This window comes from Aulonocara sp. 'chitande type north' Nkhata Bay, linkage group LG13, assembly GCF_057382095.1.
Source record: "Aulonocara sp. 'chitande type north' Nkhata Bay isolate Kocher_YH1m ecotype deep benthic linkage group LG13, A_spYH_male_GT1.1, whole genome shotgun sequence".
NCBI classification, from domain to species: Eukaryota; Metazoa; Chordata; class Actinopteri; order Cichliformes; family Cichlidae; genus Aulonocara; species Aulonocara sp. 'chitande type north' Nkhata Bay.
This window is the reverse complement of record NC_141356.1, coordinates 11,837,014-11,855,889: the sequence shown is the minus strand read 5'-3', so window position 1 is coordinate 11,855,889 and position 18,876 is coordinate 11,837,014. Positions and strand designations below refer to the sequence as shown.

General features: G+C 44.2%; 1 protein-coding gene across 1 annotated transcript in view; it reads left to right on the top strand.

The window, feature by feature from the left end:
* arfgef3 (ARFGEF family member 3) overlaps positions 1–18,303 on the top strand; it is a 53,352-nt gene extending 35,049 nt beyond the window's left edge. The window contains exons 31-41 of the mRNA XM_086258736.1: positions 52–228; positions 604–718; positions 1,905–2,007; positions 6,708–6,839; positions 7,111–7,241; positions 7,978–8,196; positions 8,361–8,532; positions 9,642–9,743; positions 10,226–10,608; positions 10,696–11,179; positions 11,398–18,303. Of these exons, the coding sequence (XP_086114862.1) occupies positions 52–228; positions 604–718; positions 1,905–2,007; positions 6,708–6,839; positions 7,111–7,241; positions 7,978–8,196; positions 8,361–8,532; positions 9,642–9,743; positions 10,226–10,608; positions 10,696–11,179; positions 11,398–11,589 (2,210 nt within the window). The 3' untranslated portion in view covers positions 11,590–18,303. The remainder of the gene's footprint in view (positions 1–51; positions 229–603; positions 719–1,904; positions 2,008–6,707; positions 6,840–7,110; positions 7,242–7,977; positions 8,197–8,360; positions 8,533–9,641; positions 9,744–10,225; positions 10,609–10,695; positions 11,180–11,397) is intronic.
* The last annotated feature ends 573 nt before the right edge of the window (positions 18,304–18,876 follow it).

The following is an 18,876-nucleotide window of genomic DNA, read 5'->3' as shown; positions in this document are numbered from 1 at the left end:
GAAGACAAACCCTACAAACAGCTGGGATGTAACCTGATCTCGCCTCTCCAGGTCCAGGGTTTGGCATCTTCGCTGTCATCCAGCTGCTGCTTCCTGTGATGTCACTGTGGCTGCAGCGTAGCCACGGTGACCACTCTTATTGGGATGTGGCGGCAGCGAATTTCAAACACGCAATCGGCCTATCCTGCGAGCTGGTGGTGGAGCACGTCAACAGTTTCATACACTCAGGTTGGTGGTGTGCGTTTCCCTCTGTGACCTCGCGCGTTTCGTCTTCTTTAATCGTCTTCAAGCTAAGAGCAAAGCATTCTGGGAACTTTGCATTTCTAAGCTTTCATGTAAATATTCACTGAAAGATTTGACCCGTGGTGCATTAGCACAGTCAGGTGCGCTGTCACAGATCTGATGGACTGTTATTGTTTCTCTGGCGTATAATGTGCTTGTTCTCTGAAGTGAAATGGAGCAGAAGTGATACCGTGTTGTTCCACTGTCCTCCTCTTTAGTCAGATTAAACTGCACCCCCACCCTGTGTGCTCACAGGCTCTGTTGTGGTGTTTGTGTGTGTGTGTGTGCACGTGTGTGTGTTTCTGCCGTCACTTCCTGCAGATATTGGTTACGAGTCACTGATCAACCAGATGCTGAAGGACCTCTTCAAGCTGCTGGTGGCTTGCGTGTCTGAACCTGCAGAGACCATCTCCAGAGTGGGCTGTTCCTGCATCAGGTGACCACACATCTGGCAGTTACACACCTGTCGCCACAGTGAAATCAAGTGTGAAACCTCTTTTCAATTCAGGTTGTCTTTCTCTGTTTTGGGTGGATTGTTGGCTGAGTGAGCGCTTCAGTGGTGGACGCTCGTCCTAAACAAGGATGACGTTTCTAAAAATGAGGTGCAGCTAGAAGAAAGGTGGACGATTTGTGGAACTATTTTTAAATCCTGGTAGAACTGCAACCACATAAGCTAGCGCAATCATTTTATTGCATTTGGAACCAGATGAGTTGTACTTACATCACATGCATTCAGCTTGTCCCAGCTCGTGGTTTCCTTCCACATATGGCTCTGCGGATTATCGCATGTCCGCCATTACCATTGAAAACCGGAAGTGACGCCTTTTTTGTGGGAGATGTAGTTTCTATCAGGGCCTTTCAAAGGTTTCCTGGTGTTTTTCAAAGTCGTGTTTGACTTTATGCCTTTCTGTGTCGTTTCTGGGAGGATTAGAACTTAAATTTCACTGTTGGAAATCGTTTATTTTGAAGCACATGCTGTTTCTTTGCAAATTTTGCACAATAATGCAGCAGGCCAGTGTTTTTTAAATCCTGCCTCTACTCCTGTGACGATGTCTACACCGTCTCTGGGGCATGCCACCCTGTTTGTTTTGTTTTGTTAGGGCACTTTTGCACATGCAACACCTGCCATACACGAGACAACTGCTTTACATCACTGATACAGACTCACACACAGTTTTGTATGCTTTCCAAGGTTGTGTGAGGAAATCGATAGTGGCTCTTTTCTTCTCATTATTATTGTTTTTCATCTGTCAGTGTTCGAGCCGACTTACTCTACTTTTATCTTCACATTTACTCAAATCCTCGAGGTTTCCATACTAATCACAAATATGACGTTTTTACAGACTCACACATTTGGACTTGTGTGAGTCTCTCTCGTTTTATGTCTTGATTACGCAGAAACAAACATAAAAGGTTTGCAAACTTTCAAGGACTGCATTAGACACTAAGACTTTGTTAGTTTTGCTACTCGAGCGGTTTATTCGCAGCAACAGAATTGTCAAATCAAACAATGTCAGGTGTGTTTTGTAGCACTTTAGAAATTGATTTAAAAGGTATTAAAAGATATAGCTTAGTTTATTTTCTGTGTGATCAGTCCACGGTTGTTCTGCGTCTCTCTCCAGGTACGTGTTGGTCACAGTGGGTCCAGTGTTCACAGAAGAAATGTGGAGGTTGGCCTGCTGCGCTCTGCAGGACGCGTTCTCTGCCACGTTAGAGCCGGTCAAGGTACGTGATGAAATGCAGATGTCAGGTGGTACAGCACCTGGATACAAGTGACCTGGACAGCCCGCTGCAGTAAACCACATAATCCATCCCCAGTTTGAAGCCGCTTGTCCAGACAGAAGTAATCTGAAAGCAGTTAATACCATCACAGTGCTGGGATTCCAATAACCCCATTTAACCTGCGGTGTGCATTATATACTTGCCATCACAGTCCTGCAGCTGTGAGCGATCACTCTTTGTCTCCTCGCAGCAGGAAGGAAACTGCTCTCCTTTCCTTTTTGGTGTCAACCATCCTTGACTGAGAGGTTCAGTTAGATATTATCTGGTTTTTGGATTCTGCAGCTCTTTTGTCTGAATTACCTCAAATGTAGTGTTTTATTTGGATCCGTCACTTGTAGCTGTTCTTCTTTATCAGTACCGCACAGTGAGGCACCATTCAAACCACAATCGTTCCCAGCTTTCATGGATGAATATAGTCAGAACTGATTTCTTTCTAAATGTTCTTTTATTTTCTTTTTAAGACTAATTTTACTTATAATTAGAATTAAGTACAGTGTGGCTTTTATGTGCAATATAAATCCTTTTTTTAAGCGTTGACTTCTGCGAACGAAACCTAATCCTTATCGATCTCATGCTGGGGCTCGGTGCAGCGCCTTGGTTCATCTTCTGTCTGAAATCAGCTGATTTAGCTTCCTTCCTCTTACCTTTAAGTCGTCTTTCTCCTGCGGGTGAGTGAGGCTGCTGCTCTCAGAGCCACAGCTTTGGACCTGAGCTCACCACATTAGTGATTTCTGTGCTTCTTTACACATCGAGCTGAGTGTGAGACTGGGTGTTTGGACCAGTCTAAACCTGAGGTTTTTGCTTTCAGTGATTACTCGTACCTGCACTGATCTTATTATTTGAAACGTTTAAATATCAGGTAGAAATATGACAGAGAATAATGGTTCCTTTTTAACAGTCTTTTCTGTTTCACTTTCTAATAATGCAACATGTCTCTGCTCGTTCTAGCTTCTATTATTGATACGAGTTCCCTTTGTTGGAACGATATGGCTTCTTTCACCTGCTCAGTAGGCGCTCCTTGAGTCATAGCAGTCCTGTTCGGTCTGTGTAGTCTACGTCATCTCTCCAAAAATAGCCAGTGCGCAAAACTAAACAGAAGAAGAATCGACTGAAAGCTGAATGCGAGCTCGATGTTTGTCTCACAATCAGTTTCCTCCTTTCGCTCGTTAAATGTTCTACCAGAACATGCAGTGGTCTGTTTGAGACGATCTGCCAGCCCGCTCAGCTTTAATGAAAAATTTGTGTTAATTTGTTGACGATGGTTCAGTACCTGCTGAGTGCATGTGTGAGCCTGCAGATTTAGAGCCTCAGCGGGGAGCCGACTCCTGCTGTTCCCTTTCACTTACCAAGGGAACCGCCGCTAACCCAGAGTGTGCGTGAGTGTTCAGCAGAGGTGACATGGACGAGCACTTTGTTATTGGATGTCGTGTTCCTGCAGTTCTGAGCCAGCTGCCTGCCTGACATCTGCTAAGCAGCTTTAAAGATTAGAGCCACATCTGTCTGTGTGTGCGTGCGAGCCTGTATTCATATCTTTGTGGAGACTAAAAATGGAAATTTACTATATTTATGGGGACCAAAATCCTGGTCCCCAAAAGTTTTAAAGCCATTTATGAGACTCAAAATGTGTTTTTAGTGACAGAGTTACAGTTAGGTTGTGGTTAGGTTAGGGTAAGGGGCTAAGGAAAGCATTATGTCATTTAGATGTCCCCAAAAGATATCAATACCCGACGTGTGTGTGTGTGTGTGTGTGTGTGTGTGTGTGTGTGTGTGTGTGTGTGTGTGTGTGTGTGTGTGTGTGTGTGTGTGTGTGTGTGTGTGTGTGTCAGTCAGGCTGAGATGGTGTGGAGTGGATATACTGGACAAAGGTTGTTGAATGTGCCAAACAGGAGGAAAAGAAAAAGTCATGAGGGAAGATTCAGGGATGCAGTGACGGAGGACATGCAGAGGGTTGGTGTGACAGGGGAGGATGCTGGAGGGGGAGATGGAGGCAGAGATCTGCTGTGGTGGCGCTTAAAGGGAGCAGCTGTAAGAGGAAGTAGTTTTCTAGAAAATACAAGATAGTAAAATAAAAATGGTCCAACTGGGCCGGGAGAGCGAGGTCTCAACAGTCGAAAATGAGAGGATGGATAGAAACAGATCTGATTGACTCTTTGTGAGGGGGTTTAACATTATCATGCTGAGCAATGCGCTTTGTGTATTTAGGTCTAATAGCCCTTTATATAACAATATTTGCTGAAGCAGAGGCATCTTAAAGCATGTTGCTAATGTCACACATGGAGCTGTGACCTCCTGAAATACTTCGGTGTCTATAATTCCTGATGCAATACGTTTGTTTAAGCCCTTAAATATGATTGAACTGACAGGTTCACATTTTATTCATCTGTTTGACTTGAAATCCAGTGTAAAAAAAAAAAAAAAAATTTTTTACATGATATCCCACTAGAGCTGGGCGATATGAGATTTTTTCATATCACGATATGTTTTTTTCATTTCAGGCGATAACGATATCTATCACGATATAAGCCAAATAACTATATTTGTAAGATTTAATTGTGCCGTTGCTCACAAGTAAAATGTGAAATAATCAGCAGCTTGTTTTTATTTAAATATTTATTTCCCATAATAAGTTCAACAGGGTAGATGTACTTAAGGAACATGAGACTTTTTCAGATAAATAAAGGCAAATATTGCAAACTACACAAAAGGCAGCCGCTAAAGCGTTTAAGTTTCAAAATAGAACAAACGAAACAGACTAAATTGTCAATTCCACTTAGAAACAAAATATTAATTCTAAAAATAAATCTTAGTTTGTTTTACAGAAGAACAGACAAAACTGACTAACTTTTGTCAATATCAAATAAACTGAGAACTAAAAGGAAATTCTCAATCTCTCCTTGTTGTATAGCTGAGCTTTTCAAACAGTTTTAACAGTTACTTTAGTCTGACAAAAGCCGAATGACGAATTAGCGCTTCCAGTCAGAGACTGAGGCTACGTCCACACGTACATGGGTATTTTTGAAAACGGAGATTTTCCGTTTCCGTTTTAAAAATAATCCCGTCCACACATAAAGGCAGAAATGAAGGAAAACGCTGCTATGAACATGCCAAAGCAGCAGGTGGCGCTAGATTCCTAACCGTGCAGAAATGTTGGCCAATCAGAAGTCTAGAAGCCTCGGTGGGAAAAAGTAAACAAAGCTGGGGCATAGAAGCAGAACCGAGTCGTATGTGTGGACGGACAGTAACTGTGTGTATATGTAAGCATTTAAACACTGCAGAGAGTAGAATTAACAGTAACAGTATTGTAGAAATTCATTTCACCGAAACAATAACGTGGCGCACAGTGTGACGTATGCACCAGTTTATTGTATTTCCAGACTTGCTTTCGGCACAATTTACAGTGCACGCTACTCTGTTTTTTGTCAGACTTGAAATAGCCGAAATACCTTCACACTACGGAACTTCTATGGCTCTTCCGTTCGACAATCTCTCCGGCATTGGAACCATCATCTGTTTTCTCTTCGGTCACGCTCGGTTGATTTTTCTAGTCGGCACACTCATTTCCTCCATTACCCGCTGGCTGCTTCCCAAACAAACACACGTGCGGCTTGGCACTTGTGCTGTACGTAACAAGTCACGCGACGTGACGCTGCGGCTGTGATTGGTTCGGCTCTGCGCTACTTAATTTGGATTGGCTGACCTTTTTTTTTTTTTTTTTTTTTTTTTTTTTTTTTTAGGAGGACAAGAGCGGCGAGGTCTATCGCGATAGCTTAATTTCTCTATCGAGTAAAAGTTATATCGCGATACATATCGTTATCGTACTATCGCCCAGCTCTATATCCCACGTATAACAGCACACTGAAAACAAGTGCATCTCGTTCGCTCAGATTCATACTAATCATTAGCTCTGAAACAAGCAGAGGGCTCCACGTCTTTGTAAAATACGCACTTTGCTTCTCAACGTTGTTTCTAACCTCAGTTAAAACTTCTTTCATTTCCGTCCCATCTTACAGAAATATTGAAGGAAGAGCAGAGAAATTTCAGACATGTTAATAAATGATATGTGACTGTAAATGAAATCCTGAAAAATGCATAGAATCGTATTATGTCTGTAGGACAGTTGGTAACAGGCAGCTTATGCTATGTAGACATCGGTCCTTAATGTGTAGCTTCTGCTCTCAGACATATGAACACGTGGCCTTTGACTGGCTTTATAGAAAAGCTGCTTTTGTTAAAAAGCATTCAGGTCACAGCTGATGTAATGTAATAAACGCTGGCCATACATGTCATTCAGAGACCGACTGTCACCTGAAATATACCATATAACACAAAACCTGACTGGTGTATGAAGGAAACAGTATGATATTTCCTATAAACAATAGAAGCTGTGCTCCTTGATTAAACACACAGACTGAAAGGTTCATCCTCATTCAGCCAGAGTTTCAGGAATAATGGGCTGTAGTCTCTTCCACAGTATTCCAGTGGAAGAATGAATTTTCTGACGGATCTTCTTCTGGTTTCAAACCTGATTCAGCAGATTTCACTTCCAAGGAGCCAGAGGTTCCTTCAGCGTGACAGCTTTTAGATCGCAAAAGTCTGTGTTTCCCATTTAACCCACACCAGTCTTCCCTGTTTTCTCTCTGCAGAACCTTCTGGCGTGTTTTCACAGCGGCTCGGACAGCTTTTCTGGAGACGCCTGCGAGGTGAAGGTGGCGGCTCCTTCTCATTCACCGTCAGCCGAGGCCGAGTACTGGAGGATCAAAGCTATGGCCCAGCAGGTCAGTGTCACTTCACGTGGCTTTGCTGTGGCTTCGACCTCCAATCGAGAGTCTAGACAGGAAAAAAAATCTCCCATCATCCTGGAGTTTGAAATGTCAGATCCTGAAGTTGAAGTTGTACATAAACTTGTATTTTATCACTTAATACTTACAGAGATCCATCGTGGTAAATGAATATAAACACACGTGTATGGGTAATCTTTCTTTAAGCCTGTCCTGTGGTTTTAACTGTCTGACCTGAGCTTGTCCGCATGTCCCGTTTCTATCCCAGGTCTTTATGTTGGACACTCAGTGCTCCCCTAAGACACCCAACAACAAGGAAGGCTTTGAGCACGCTCAGTCTTGCGTCCTCATCATCGAGCTGCCGTCTGACCAGCAGTCCAATGGACACGCTCAGAAGAGGTGCACATCAAAGCTCTGATCACATGGGTGGTTTATTACTCGTCTGATTGGTTTACATTTCTTAACGAGGCTCTGAAGGTGCCGCATGTTTTCAGTTAGATTTAGGTTTAAATGTGCCTCCTTCTGTGGTCTGTCCTCTTATGTGTGCTCTGTCAGTGACTGTGGGGGAAATGTGCTCTCTGAAGTCCACTAACTCTTTGTGCTTGTCTTTCTGCTGCTGTGTTAAAGGAAAATTGGGTAAGGCTGTTCTCTGTGTGTTCATCAACAACCATTTAAAAGTGTGACAAATGCCCACACGAGGCATGGACAGCATGATCGCCAGTGTTAATCTTAAATGAGCTGCACGATGCACAGACAAGTATGCAATGGCTGATTAGATGTAAACCAAAAATAAAGTTGTAATTAATGCAGCACTCAACCATCAGCACTCAGTCAGCTTCTCGCTTGCAGCTGCATCAACGATACAAGTTTAAGAAGAAGAAGAAGCTCTCCTTGTACATTTGCACTTCTTCACGTTACACCGCAGCCATATTGTGCAGCTCTGTCATTTACATGTTGCACCTGCATCTTTATCCTTTATCCTCTTTATTCATTTGTTTAACATTACAGTGATGCTACAACAGATAAATGAACCATGACTGGAAATGCATCAATGTGTTCAGTGAAATCTTTCTTTATTATGAAGGATTCTTTTTTAAATAAGTAACTGAATGTATGTGATTCGACTGATGTGCAGGATCCCATTCAGGACCATCGTGGTGAGCCTGCTGTCCCACCAGGTTCTGCTCCAAAACCTCTCTGACATCCTGCTGGAAGAGTTTGTAAAGCAGCCTGAAGGTCACGAAAGGGTCACACCTGTGACCTCTGACCCCAGTAAACCCACGGCAGGCTTCCTGCGCTACATCTCTATGACGAATTTAGCCATAATTCTGGATCTGCTGCTGGACTCGTACAGGTTACTGCAGCAAAACATGTCACATATGCAGATGGCAGTGTAGTGTTGATACTGAATCCTGCTAGTTTCCAAACATAGAAACAAAACAAGTTATTTTTATATTCATGCTTTTTATAATAATGTCAATCAGCTTCAAATGCAGCTGAAAAATCTGTTGTGTGCAGGACGGCGCGGGACTTTGACACTCGGCCGGGTCTGAAGTACCTGCTGATGAAGGTGTCGGGTGTTTGTGGAGCAGCCAATCTTTACCGCCAGTCAGCCATGAGCTTCAGCCTGTACTTCCAGGCCCTGCTGTGTGCCATACTGAGCCAGGCAGACAGCATGACTGCACAGCAGGTGGAAACCAGTCAAGTTAATAATGTTCTTGTATGTTTTTGTCACGCTGCTAATACAGCGCATCCAGATCCACACACTGAGGGGCACAAACATTGTTCCAGGCTTTTGTAGCTTAGAAGTAGCCAACAATTAGCAACCACACTGCAGCTCTTTTATAGTTTCACAGGGACCTGCTGTCACTTCTAGAGCATCGCTAATGCGTTCAGATGATTTGGGACAAAATTTTGTTATCGTAAAAGCCACAGAGAGTTATCACCCGAGTGGTCACTTCCACTCAGCTCTACAAAGCCTTATCACTTATTTGAGCTTATCGTTTCACAGCTCAGTTCACTGTTCCAGTTCACTCTCACTGCTGGAAACTGCTTTTCATTATCCCACCTCGTGCTGCTGCTTAGCACCAAACGCACACAGTTAGAAGGTAACTGGTGAAAAGTTGGACCAGAAGGTTCAGACGCACGCCCAGCAAAACGACCAACACCAGCCAGGCCGCCCTGTTGATCATATCACTTCTAAAGGAGCCAAATGCACAAGTTTTTGATTCGCTGACAGTCATTTCATAAACACATTTTGTAACCATGACCTGTAAATAACATTTAAACCACTGATGTAGAGCTGAATTTAAAATCTGTGTCATGGCGCGCTGCATGGGAGGAACGGAGCTGAGCAGGCAGTGAGCTGGACGCCTGCCCAGCTTTTATTTTGGAACTTTTTTCCAAACATGTCTTGGACGAATGTTCATGAAACGATTTTTCACTGTGCAGGAAAACATCTTCACATATACGATGTTTCTTGATTTCTATGATTTTCTTTTGCTGGGATTATTTAAATGTACAGCTCCAGATTTAAAATGCACTTTTGTGTATTTGGTAGGTCGAATGAAAGAAGCGCGGAGCAGGTATTTGATATGTCTGGAGGAACGATGTTCACAAAAATAACATTTTCATTTCATTTATTATTTTTTATTCTAATGCATATTTTACCAACCAGACACAGCAGTCATATTAACCTCTCAGCAGACACAGAATCACTGGTGATAACCGTCGTCACCGCTAACAGACGAGCTCGTCACTAGTTATCTGTTTGACATCTGAACCTGTCGCCGTGTTCAGGTAAAGAGGATCCTGTACGAGGAAGAGGAGGGGAGCTCAGACTCCTCTCATCCTGGTTCCGCCTCCTCGGAGGATGAAGACATATTTGAAGAAACCGCACAGGTAACACATGCACACACACATGTTGGGTATTCATATCTTGTGGGGACATCTAATTGACATAATTCTTTCCCTAACCATCAAAAATGAATGCCTAACCCTGAGCCTAAACCTAACGATAACCCAACTGTAACCCTGACGCTAAAATCACATCTTGAGTCTCAAAAATGCCTTCAAACTCGTGGGGACACTTTTGTCCTCACAGGTGACTGTTGGTCCCCACAAAGATGTGTAAACAGGTACACACACACACATACACACAGCTTCTGATTGGCAGCGTTACTGTAAAGAATTGTGAAACATTCAAATGTGATGAGAGGCCACTCAGAGGGGCTGACAGGTGACCTCAATCTAGAATTAAAGCAGCGGCCTTGGATTAGTCGTGCTGCTGCTCTTTTCATCCATTATTCATTTTTTCTCTTCAATCCTCAGAGGCTTTTCTAAACTTTTGACCCTCCTCGTAATATTTGTGTCTTATCTGGCAGGTCAGCCCCCCTCGCGGCCGGGATAAGCGTCACCCGTGGCGAGCTCCAGTCCCTTCACTCAGCGTGCAGCCGGTGGGCAGCGCCGACTGGGCCTGGCTGGTCAAGCGGCTCTACAAGCTGTGCGTGGATCTGTGCAACAGCTACATTCAGATGCACCGCGACCTGGAGAGCATGCTGGAGGAGACTGCTCTGCTGAGGGGAAGTGCAGGAGGAGACCATGTGTTCTTCCTGCCTCTCTTCCAGTCCGAGACTTCGACCCCGACCTCAGCAGGCGGGCTTTCAGCGAGGGAGACGCCCTCAGAGGAAGGCGGGTACAGGTGTCAGACGACAGACGTGAGCTCAGCGTCACCGGGGGACACACCGACGCCAAGTCCAGGATTCAGGTTGGAGATCACGCATATTAATGTGTGCTTTGTGAAGGCTGTTTAGTCACCCGTCATATAAAAGCTGCCGCTCTCCTCTCCCCACAGCTGCACAGGCAGTCTGTCCAGTCAGTTCCGGACTGGATGCGAACGGAGGGACTCCAACATAACAAGCAGCTCGGTTGGAGGGATTCCTGGCAGCGCTGGCCCGGGAAGGAGAAAGGAATGGTGGGAAAGTGCTGGAAACAAGCTATACACCATTGCCACGGACAGAACGATCAGCAAGCTGATGATGGAGTATAAACGCAGGAAACATCAGCAGCAGCAGCCGCAGCAAAGCCACGTCAACCTGTTCATGAAAGAGCAGGGCCGGGCGGCGGCAGGAGGAGGCGGCATCGGGGAGAGGAGGGGCCCAGTAGAGCCGCAGAGGCCCCCGCAGAGGCCTCAGCAGCTGGTGGACCAGCAGGGGCCCTCTCTGAGGCACTCGGTTAGTGCGGGGCCGGAGGTGCTGAGGCAGGAGAAAAGGCCGCGGTCGGGGTCCACCATCAGCTCCCACAGCATCTCGCTGAGAGACTCTGAGGCTCAGATACAGGCGAGTGTGTGTGTGTGTGTGTGTGTGTGTGTGTGTGTGTGTGTGTGTGTGTGTGTGTATTCATATCTTTGTGGGGACCAACAGCCTCATGTGGACCAAAATCCTTGTCCCCACAAGTTTGAAGGTCCCCTGTTTAAACCCTCTCGTATAAAGAAAGTTGGGTAAAAGTGAGGTCTGCATCTGCTTGTGAACTGATGTCTGTGTTCCTCCCTCTGCAGGCCTGGACCAACATGGTCCTGACCCTCCTGAACCAGGTCCTCCTACTGTCTGACTCCTCATTCCTGGCGCTCCAGCCGGCGCTCTACCCCTGCCTCAGCCAGCTCTCCTGCCACGTGACCGACGCCCGCGTTCGCCAGGCCCTGCGCGAATGGCTGGGCCGGGTCGGCAGACTCTATGACATCATTCTGTGATGTCGCAGCGATGAAATGCAAAAGCAGCGGCCGGAGGCTGCAAAGTGTCGGTCAGTGAGGGACATAAACAGATGAAATCAGAAATGCTGCCGTAGATTTTAGGAGCTGATGAATGATCGATGGTCCTCGCCAACATTTTGTTGTCAGGCAGTCATTAAGTGACATCAGTATGAAGGATTTGTTTCCTGATGAAGGATACGGTATGAGGAATAAAAATGTAACAGGCTTCTCTATATTATTTGAAATGTTTCTCAGTAAATGTGCCGTCTGTGCTCTTGTTACTTGGTTGAACTGTTTCCTGAACCCTGAACAGTGCAAAGAAACAAACACGGAGCTCTTAAATGTCATCTATGAGTTCTCAGTTTTTGAAGACTGATTGGCCGAATCCTAATTTTGGTCCAGCATTGTCATAAAGTCTCAACACGACAATCACAGAGGCTTTTGATAATATTTCCTCACCCTCGTGCTTCATTCGCGTCAGTGACTTCCAGGGGTTTTTAACACCCATGAAGAAGCAGCCATGTTTACATTCTTTGCATTGTTGCATCTCTTCATACGCTCGTCTCTATAACCTCTGTCATACTCTGTCACCACATACACGTTGTATTGCTCCGTAGCGCCACAGGTGGTCCAAACAGCTCTCCCCGGTGCCCGTTTGGATGCTTTAATCCTTTTTACAACCTGCTGCAAATTTACTTCCAGCTCATTTTTCACTCCCTTTTCCACAAACCCACATTGTATCCAGATGAGATTAGATGATGAGAAAACTGCCTGCTGGCTCTTTGGGAGGGGGCGTGTAGGGAGCTAGAAGACAAATGGTAGCGATGTATTCAGTGACGCCTGCGCTGTTGCTGCAGCGACTCTTACAGATGGTCTGGTGATGTCTGGGCACACAAATCCCATCTGATCACTTGCAAATAACAGCGCAGTCCTAAAGGTCCTATTTGAGAAACAAATCTGATTTGCCTGCTGTCTGAATAAAGCCCATGTCTCAGCTCAGCAGGTTTCTGAAAATCTCCACAGTGCTGAAGACGGGACCATAAACAAGCCAGTGAAATCCTGGAGATCACAAAGGTTCAGCTTAGAACTTTATTTTTATCCTGTTTTCCTTCTCAGAGTTCGGAGCGAGTGCTCATTGATCCTGATCACATGTGGTTCAGAGGTCTGTTTAAGCCTTCTGACATGAGTATTAATTATTTTAATCAAAGACGGCGCTCGGTGTGTGTTTTGATGTTTCATGCCAGCCGCATGTCCTTTTTCATATCATCTATTTATGCAAATATTTATTTGAAATATTTACTGTGTTGATAATATTTTTTTGCATATATGTGCTTGGAGCCTATTGGCTGTGACTGAAGGGGAAACCCTGAGTCTGACCCCACTGTCAGTGTTTCACCCCCCACCCCACAGGGGAAACCTGTATCCTTAAGCTTTTCCAACATTGTTGCTAATAGAGAGCAGGGGGTTGGTGACAAAGCCGCTTAATGAGAGCATCGTGTTTAACATCATCAGTAACTCATTTTTAAGTGACCAAAGAATTCCAATCGCCAAACGGAGGATTCACGATGTCTTTTGTATGGCGGTGCCTTCACATGACTTTCAGTCTTCATATTCTGTTTGTCACCATGTAACGTGTCTCAGTGTGGTTATATATGTGCGCCGATAACTTTCAGGTTAAAGTGAATGTTTTTGTCCTGCATCTAAAACAATACAAGAAAAGTTCAATAATAATCAACACCTGTCCTTTCAGCTCCTTACTGTCTATGATATTTAAATAACAGTCTTATCATTATTACCCTCTTATCATCAGTCATTTCCAAGAATAATGCCACATCTCTCACCTGGAAACCAACAGATGGATGAAAGTTTTGCCATCAGGTGCGTTTAGATCACGGAGAAAGAAACGTACTCCGAGCACGGAGTCAGCAAACTGAATGAACGTGCATTATCTCACTTTCACTAGTCCAGTTTGCCTCGATGAGCTGTAACTCTGCTTACCTCCATTCATGTGCATTTCAGGACAGATTATGAATGAATGCATGAAGAGAGTGCTGAACTGACGCTAACTTCAGCGGCTCGGCCCATATCGAGGACAGGCGGGTGGGGCGGGGAGGGCGGCAGCATCTGATGCTCCTAAGAAGATTTACTCTCCTTTTTTCACCCACTTTGTCTACAGCGGAGACTCTTTCAGTGTTATTTGCTCTCTCTTCACTTGCTTCCTCACTTTGTCGGTCGCCTCATTCTCTCCTTTGTGCCAGCTGTCACCTCCTCCCTGGCAGCAATGCTTCCACTGGATGCTCCAAAAAAGCAAGCAGTCAGTGCCAAGCTGGGTCCTAATTTGATGCTTTAAAGTCATCAGCTTTTCCTGCTTTAGAAGCCGGAAAATCTTAAATCAACAACAGAGTTTTAAAGCTCACCGTCTTTATTTAATACAGGCTGGAACCAGTCACTGAGATCTTAAACGACTGCTGTTTCTGTTGCTTTGCTTTAACATGTGTTTAATATTTATGTCATGTGGCTTCATTAGCTTTTGTTGCCACAGACGAGGCGTCGAGGAACCGGACAACTCTAAAACCAAAGTGATGCCAAAGAATTCTTGTTGAAGAACTCATTTTACATTTTATTGAGACGTGAATTTCTTAACTCCAGGGAGAGAAAAGGGAACAGCTGCTGGGTGTGGTTGTATACATTTTGTCCCTCTTATGGGACAGCCTGTTAGGCTAGTGATACTGTAGGAGCCACAACCACACGGGCACGCATACTCTCAACTTTCTATTCTTACCCCCAGCTACAGGAACTATAACCTGTCATCCCCTGTGAAGGAGATGTTTGTGCCTGTCAGTCGGCCTCTGCTACAGTGAACTCATCTCTTTAACGTAGGTGAAGCTCAAAGACTATAATCCACCCCAGCACGTGGTGCTGCATTATTGTGGACAACTAATGCTACAACCAGACAGACTCTTCCTATTGGAATCCTTTTTACCTTAGACTAAAGTTATACATATACAAGCAACCGTCTGGGAGTCCCAAACAGTTGATTATGTTCTTTTGGACATAGTGCTGCTAGTTTCAGTCATTACACAAATATAGGATTAAGGAAACCTGCAGTCAGCTGAGACTGAAGAAGTCACCTGGATGATGACGAAATGTCTCTCCCACTAAAGACGTCCAGATGAACAGAATCAGCTTTTTGGGATTTACTCACCTGGATGATGGAGCCACCCTATCACACACACACAAAACCTCCGCAGATGAAAAATGAAGCCAATGCTGCAGTTCTTCTTCTGAGTCCTTGCAGACTGTGATTAAATGGCCCACTTAACAGCAGATGTTTAAAGCCTGCCACAAAAGACTGTCTTGTCTCTTGTTTGGTTCCCTCCCCGAGAGCTGCTCTGCATGGGGTGAAGACTTAAACGTTATTTGGGGATAATTAAGGACTCGACCGCTTTGATGCTGGTTTCACTTCCAGTAATTGGGAGTCACTGAGCCAGACCTCTCGCCTGTGCTGTTGGTGTCTTTCAAAGAATTTCCAGTGAAAAAAAAAATAGGACTTAGCTGTACAGCTTTTAATCTTAAAAGTCCTGCCAAGAGTCTCCTCCAGTTAAAAATCTCCCATCCTCCTTGCCTGTGAGGTGCAGAGTCCACTACAGGTGCACCTTGTTAATCAAGCATACTAGTGTATGCACTTCTGCACTTCTGGTTTGAGGCTTCAGAATGTGAGTTTGCACGTTTTAAATGAGGTGGCTAAGTCAATTTTTTTTACACGTATTGTTGATGTGATTGTGTATTTATGGACCTCAGCTCATCCATGAGAAACAAGAAAACATTAAACAAAATTCAGTTTTATTCTTTGTCTTTAACCCGAGCCCTGCATCAGAATGCAGAATATCGACAGCATCGGTTGGAAGGTCGTGCTCTAATTCCGGCCTCCTTCTTGTGGGGCTGCTACGTTGCAGCATTAGCACGTCTCGCCACTCTGTTGTGTCTCAGCTGACTTTGCTGTCCCTCAGCCCCTCCCGGTGTCCCTGACCCGTCCCCATTTGTCCCTGTTGTTCGAGGGCGAGCAGCAACTGGACAGATGTTGTGGGCCATCAGTGTGATCAGCAATAGTGAAGGGAAAGGATTTAGTGGGTGTTAAAGCTGTGACAGTGTTTCCATCAGCTGATGTGTCAGCGTCATGCAACGACACCGCACCAGCAGTTTGTGCTGATGGCGCCCGTGCTCCTCTAGGTGTTTGCTCTGATTGGTTCTCTGCTTTCACTTTGCCCACGACATTATTTGTAACGCCGAGTCCAGAGATTAATCTTTTGTCTGCGTTTTTTTACTTTTACAGCCAACGTACATTTGAAATGTTGAGCTGAGATTAAGAGGGCTTGAACCACAGTCGCTGTGGCTGCTGCTCAGTGCAGCTCATCGCCACAAAAAACTTTATCTGCACTCTAAGCAGATTTGATGCTCTTGGGTAAACTCGCTGCTGACAAGAAGCTGCAAATCCGTCTACGTGTTCCACGAGTCTTTGTTTGATTCTAAGCTCTTATTGCTTTCTGATTCAAGATACTGACAGCTCCTTCTTCTCTCCAATTCCTGGGAATTTGTAATATTGTTTCTACTATTGATTTACAGTAAAATCAACACATTGGTGACTTTATTGAGGGATTACTGATGGAAGAGGCAGTGCCTTACTGCATTCACTTTCCAGAGATCAGATTGAGACAAAAAAAAAGAGAAAACATTGTTTGGAGAACTCAGTATACGTCTGAGTGATTTGGCTGACAGTTTAAAGACCGACTCCCTTGTTTGTCTGAGAAATGTACACATATCTAAGGCTTGAGCTTTCAGGGCATCTGGGTGATTGACTGAGAGCGTAGGAGTAAAAGCAGCTTTGACTATTCTGTCATTTTGTCTGACACGGATGGATACAAAGTTTCTACGCGACCCAGACATCTGACACAGTTTCCACAGTGAAAGGTCATATGACAGAGGAAGTCATGAGAACATACAGAAACAGAAAAATATAAAAGAATAATCAAATAAAAGTTCTTAGACGTGTACTTTGCAGAAATATTGTGTCGGTAAATGTTTGAATTTGATTAGTTTTTAATTTTTGATGGACAATCGTGGGAAAAGATTTGGGTTATGTGTTTGCATTTTTTTTAAAAAAATGCAAAGTCAGGCTTTATCAGGTTTTTGGGGCCGAGATGATGGTAAAGAAGACAGCATAAATTTGTCTTTAAGTCCCGGCCATTAGAGCAGAAATGAGATTTGTTATTTTCATCTGCGTTTGTTTTTATTTGGTTTCATTGCTCTGTCCTGGGACCTCCTCACTCTTCTGTGTGCATAGACAGAAAGCCAGAGTGTCTGTAACATCAGACTTGATCAATTAGTTGGAGCTGGGGTAGAGTGGGTTCCAAAGCAGCTTGCAGATATGCAGCAGATGTGGGTGTAGATAACACATTCAACTGACAAATCTGACACGGTGTGCTATTTATGCTGTTTGAGGAGTAATCAGGAGATGATCAGAAGGAAGAAAAACATAATTACTGCTCACAAAGACGAAGCCACTAATATGGTTTCTGGTGCTTCATTTAACCAGTCATTGGCCGTTGAAGTGTGCAGTCTTGCCGCTGTGATATTTCCTGTGAAAATGTTTGCAGTTTCTTCTACACTGATGGAAAAGAGGTTAAACTGAACCAGATGTTGGCATCAACAAACTTGAAGCTGTCAGAAAAAGTGGATCTACTGTGTAAACTTGTGTTGATCTTATCATTTGACTCTGACATTAACCAAATGGTTGGTGTTTGATTTCATATCCTGTGTTCCAGAGACCAGGTGGTCTACATATATTTTCTTTCTCTCACTGAAGATCAGTTATGGCTACTGTCTATAAATGCTTACAAAGTAAACAATCACCACCAGAGAAAATGGTAAAAGTCTTTGTTTGACTGATGGTACAAATATAAAACACAACCGTGGGTGTCCCTGCAGGTGAAGGTGCAAAGTCTTTACGATGTGACTTCAGGCTCTCTGCTCATTCACTCAGGTTGTTTTGTCCGTTTGCTTCCTTCACTGACCTCAGATGCTCTGCTGCCCGACCTGTGAGCGCCGGCTCTGCTAATGTCGTGACTGTGATTTCTAAAAGTGCATTTTTTTCTGCTTTTGATATTAAAGAACAGCAGCTGTAAGATTTTCTCCTGGTGTTTCTAACCTGCTCTGGCTTCTCTCTTCTGTCCCGAGCGCAGCTGTGTAAGTGCTGTAAGTTGTAAAATGCTTTCTCTGCAGGCTTGTCTGCTCTGTGTTGCAAATTAAAAGCAGTTTGCCCCAAATGTTTGGCATTGTGTTTTATATCTGATGATGATGATCAAATGCACTCCAAAGTTTGGATGTCTTCAATCCAATCTGAAAGTGATGATTTTAACAGTAAAAAGGATTTTTGTGCAGAATAAACAAAACCAGCTGTAATGTTTTAGTTACGGAGCTTAGGGGGATTTTTTGATTTTGTTATTGCTGACGGTTTGGCTTTGGTTCCATTTGCACATTGTTGGAGTCTGTGTGCTAAGCCGAGCTGACACACTGCGATTTGCTGAATACATGAAAGTGGTATTAGAGCTGTCCTTGCCAAAAGATCAAAACGGTTGGAGATTTATAGAACAAGGCTCACAAATTAGTGAAACCTGTTTATATATACGCTGTATGTTTAAGTTATATGCCAGAAGCATTCACTCGTCTGCCTTCAAACACATATGAACTTGACTGACATCCCATTCTTAACCCATAGAGTTTAATGGAAGGTTTGGGAATGTTTATGGGAATTTTTCACCATTCTTCCAGAAGTGCATTTGTGAGTTCAGACACTGATGTTGGACGAGAAGGCCTGGCTTGTATCAGGTTGAGGTCAGGACTCTGCGCAGGCCAGTCAAGTTCAGCCACACCACGCTCGCTTATCCATGTCTTTATGGACCTGCTTTTGTGCACTGGTGCGCAGTCATGTTGGAACAACAAGGAGCCATCCCCAAACTGTTCCCACAAAGTTGGGAGCATGAAAATGTCCAAGATGTCTTGATAAGCTGAAGTATTAAAAAAAAAAAACACTTTTTTTCTGGCAAACCCAAACCCCGACTCAGATTGGCAAACAGATTTGTGATTCCGGAGAACATGTCTCCACTGCTCTGGAATCCGCTGGCAGCAGGACCAATCGCTTCCACTTTGTTATAACACCACTGACAACTGACTGTGGAATATTTAGGAATGAGGAAATGTCACGACTTGACTTGTTGCACAGGTGGCATC